The sequence below is a fragment of the Octopus bimaculoides genome, chromosome 4 (genome assembly GCF_046866305.1).
Source record: "Octopus bimaculoides isolate indiv1 chromosome 4, ASM4686630v1, whole genome shotgun sequence".
In the NCBI taxonomy this organism is placed as follows: Eukaryota; Metazoa; Mollusca; class Cephalopoda; order Octopoda; family Octopodidae; genus Octopus; species Octopus bimaculoides.
The window spans coordinates 139573460-139575959 of record NC_142931.1 but is presented as its reverse complement, the minus strand read 5'-3'; the positions used below and the strand labels follow the sequence as shown (position 1 = coordinate 139575959).

At 33.1% G+C, this 2500-nt stretch overlaps 1 protein-coding gene across 1 annotated transcript in view; it reads left to right on the top strand.

Moving 5' to 3' along the window:
- LOC106878515 (solute carrier organic anion transporter family member 4A1) overlaps positions 1-2500 on the top strand; it is a 41113-nt gene that overhangs the window by 16341 nt on the left and 22272 nt on the right. The window contains exon 4 of the mRNA XM_089351570.1: positions 2245-2409. Coding sequence (XP_089207696.1) covers positions 2245-2409 — 165 coding nt within the window. The remainder of the gene's footprint in view (positions 1-2244; positions 2410-2500) is intronic.

Below are 2500 nucleotides of genomic sequence, written 5' to 3'. Positions count from 1 at the left end.
ATGAAAAAACCTTTATCGGTAAAACCATTTATCATCATAAATATACAGGGATTAGCATTGAGTTGCTTTTCCAACATACTGAAAATTTAGAAATAGCAGTCAAAGAACTACTGATTCTAAACTACAAATTTTTCTCTAAATGGATGGCGATATTTATGGCACACATAGAACAAAAAACCGGAGGGGAAAGCATAAACAAAACAAGTCCTTAGTTAATCGGATACGATCGTTTCATGATTAAGAGAATGAAAATTTCCCTATTCCAAATCATCAGTCCGATATTCTGATAAATTTGAAAGTGTCTCTAAAAAAATTCACGGTAATTTTTGGCCATGCGACACCAAAAATCAACGATAAGAAAGGCACTTATGAATTCATCGGCTAGTGAGTTCAGGCATCCCATCTCAAAGAAATCTATTCCATGTGCGTCACAAATAGTCCCGTATGAAAAAAGTCCCGTGTGGAAGGGATTACGGTTTAACCATCTAACTTAGAGGTATCAAATATAAAATATACAAGAATAAGGGCAGGGAATCATCAATTAATAATAGAATTAATAATTAACAATTTTGCCAAGTAGTTCAGTATGAAAAAACCTTTATCGGTAAAAACCATTTATCATCATAAATATACAGGGATTAGCATTGAGTTGCTTCTCCAACATACTGAAAATTTAGAAATAGCAGTCAAAGAACTACTGATTCTAAACTACAAATTTTTCTCTAAATGGATGGCGATATTTATGGTACACATAGAACAAAAAACCGGAGGGGAAAGCATAAACAAAACAAGTCTTTAGTTAATCGGATACGATCGTTTCATGGTTAAGAGAATGAAAATTTCCCTATTCGAAATCATCAGTCCGATATTCTGATAAATTTGAAAGTGTCTCTAAAAAAATTCACGGTAATTTTTGGCCATGCGACACCAAAAATCAACGATAAGAAAGGCACTTACGAATTCATCGGCTAGTGAGTTCAGGCATCCCATCTCAAAGAAATCTATTCGTTGATTTTTGGTGTCGCATGGCCAAAAATTACCGTGAATTTTTTTTTTTTTAGAGACACTTTCAAATTTATCAGAATATCGGACTGATGATTTGGAATAGGGAAATTTTCATTCTCTTAACCATGAAACGATCGTATCCGATTAACTAAAGACTTGTTTTGTTTATGCTTTCCCCTCCGGTTTTTTGTTCTATGTGTGCCATAAATATCGCCATCCATTTAGAGAAAAATTTGTAGTTTAGAATCAGTAGTTCTTTGACTGCTATTTCTAAATTTTCAGTATGTTGGAGAAGCAACTCAATGCTAATCCCTGTATATTTATGATTATATATATATATATATATATATATATATATATATATATATATATATATTTATTTATATACATACACACACACACACACACACACACACATATATATATATATATATATATATATATATATATATATATATATATATCGGAGAATGTACGAAAAAACAACAACAGACGAGGACAGGTGGTGTAAATAACAAAAGGATGTATTAGTATGACGCTCGGGAATACGGAAAGTCTTTGACGTTTCGAGCTACGCTCTTCAACAGAAAGAATACGGAGACAAGGAGAAAAATACGGAGAAAAAAAAATTGAATAGTGTTCAGTCAACGGTCAGTGTGTGTGTGTGTGTGTGTGTGTGTGTGTGTGTATACATACGCAGAGGTCATTGTTAATTGTGTTGTTAAAAGCGTTGCCCTTAACACTGTCGTGTCTATTACTATTATAGTTGTTATTGCCGTTTTCATGCAAATATTCTCGTATGAAACTAGTAATGGTACAAGTGCTATTTCTGCTACCTCTTCGTTGAATCTAATCGTGGGTGATACAAGTGGCGTAATTACAAACGAAAAATGAACAGACGAAATGAAACTGAATATAAGAAAAATTATGCCCTAATGAACACAATTTTAGTAACAACCCCACTACCATTCACTCAGTGAAGCAGTGGGGCTTATAATTAATATTATCCTGTCACTGTGATACGAAAGAATGAATCAACTGCAAAACATGACATTTTGTCCGATGTTTTATGGTTTCTATCACCCATGGACCGTCTAAACGAAGATACAAAAAAAAAAAATATATTACCTTAATCTATTTTTAATTTCATTCTCATATCTTTTTATCCGTTATGTTTTCTTTTAATATTTCAAAAATTCACCGTCTTATTGCGCTCTTGTTTTTTGTTCTCGTATATAGATAAAACAAACCTGTCCGCAGCATCCGATACAGACACATCAAACCTCCTTTATGTGTTTCTCTTAGGCCGGCTTATCCATGGAATAGGATGTTCGATTTTACATACGCTGGGAATTTCTTGCGTTGATGATTGCGTTGACCCCAAAAATGCACCGATGTATATGGGTAAGTGAAATCAAATTGAATATATCGAAACTACAAATAAATACACACATGCATACACATATACACATACACACACAGAGATACATTAATG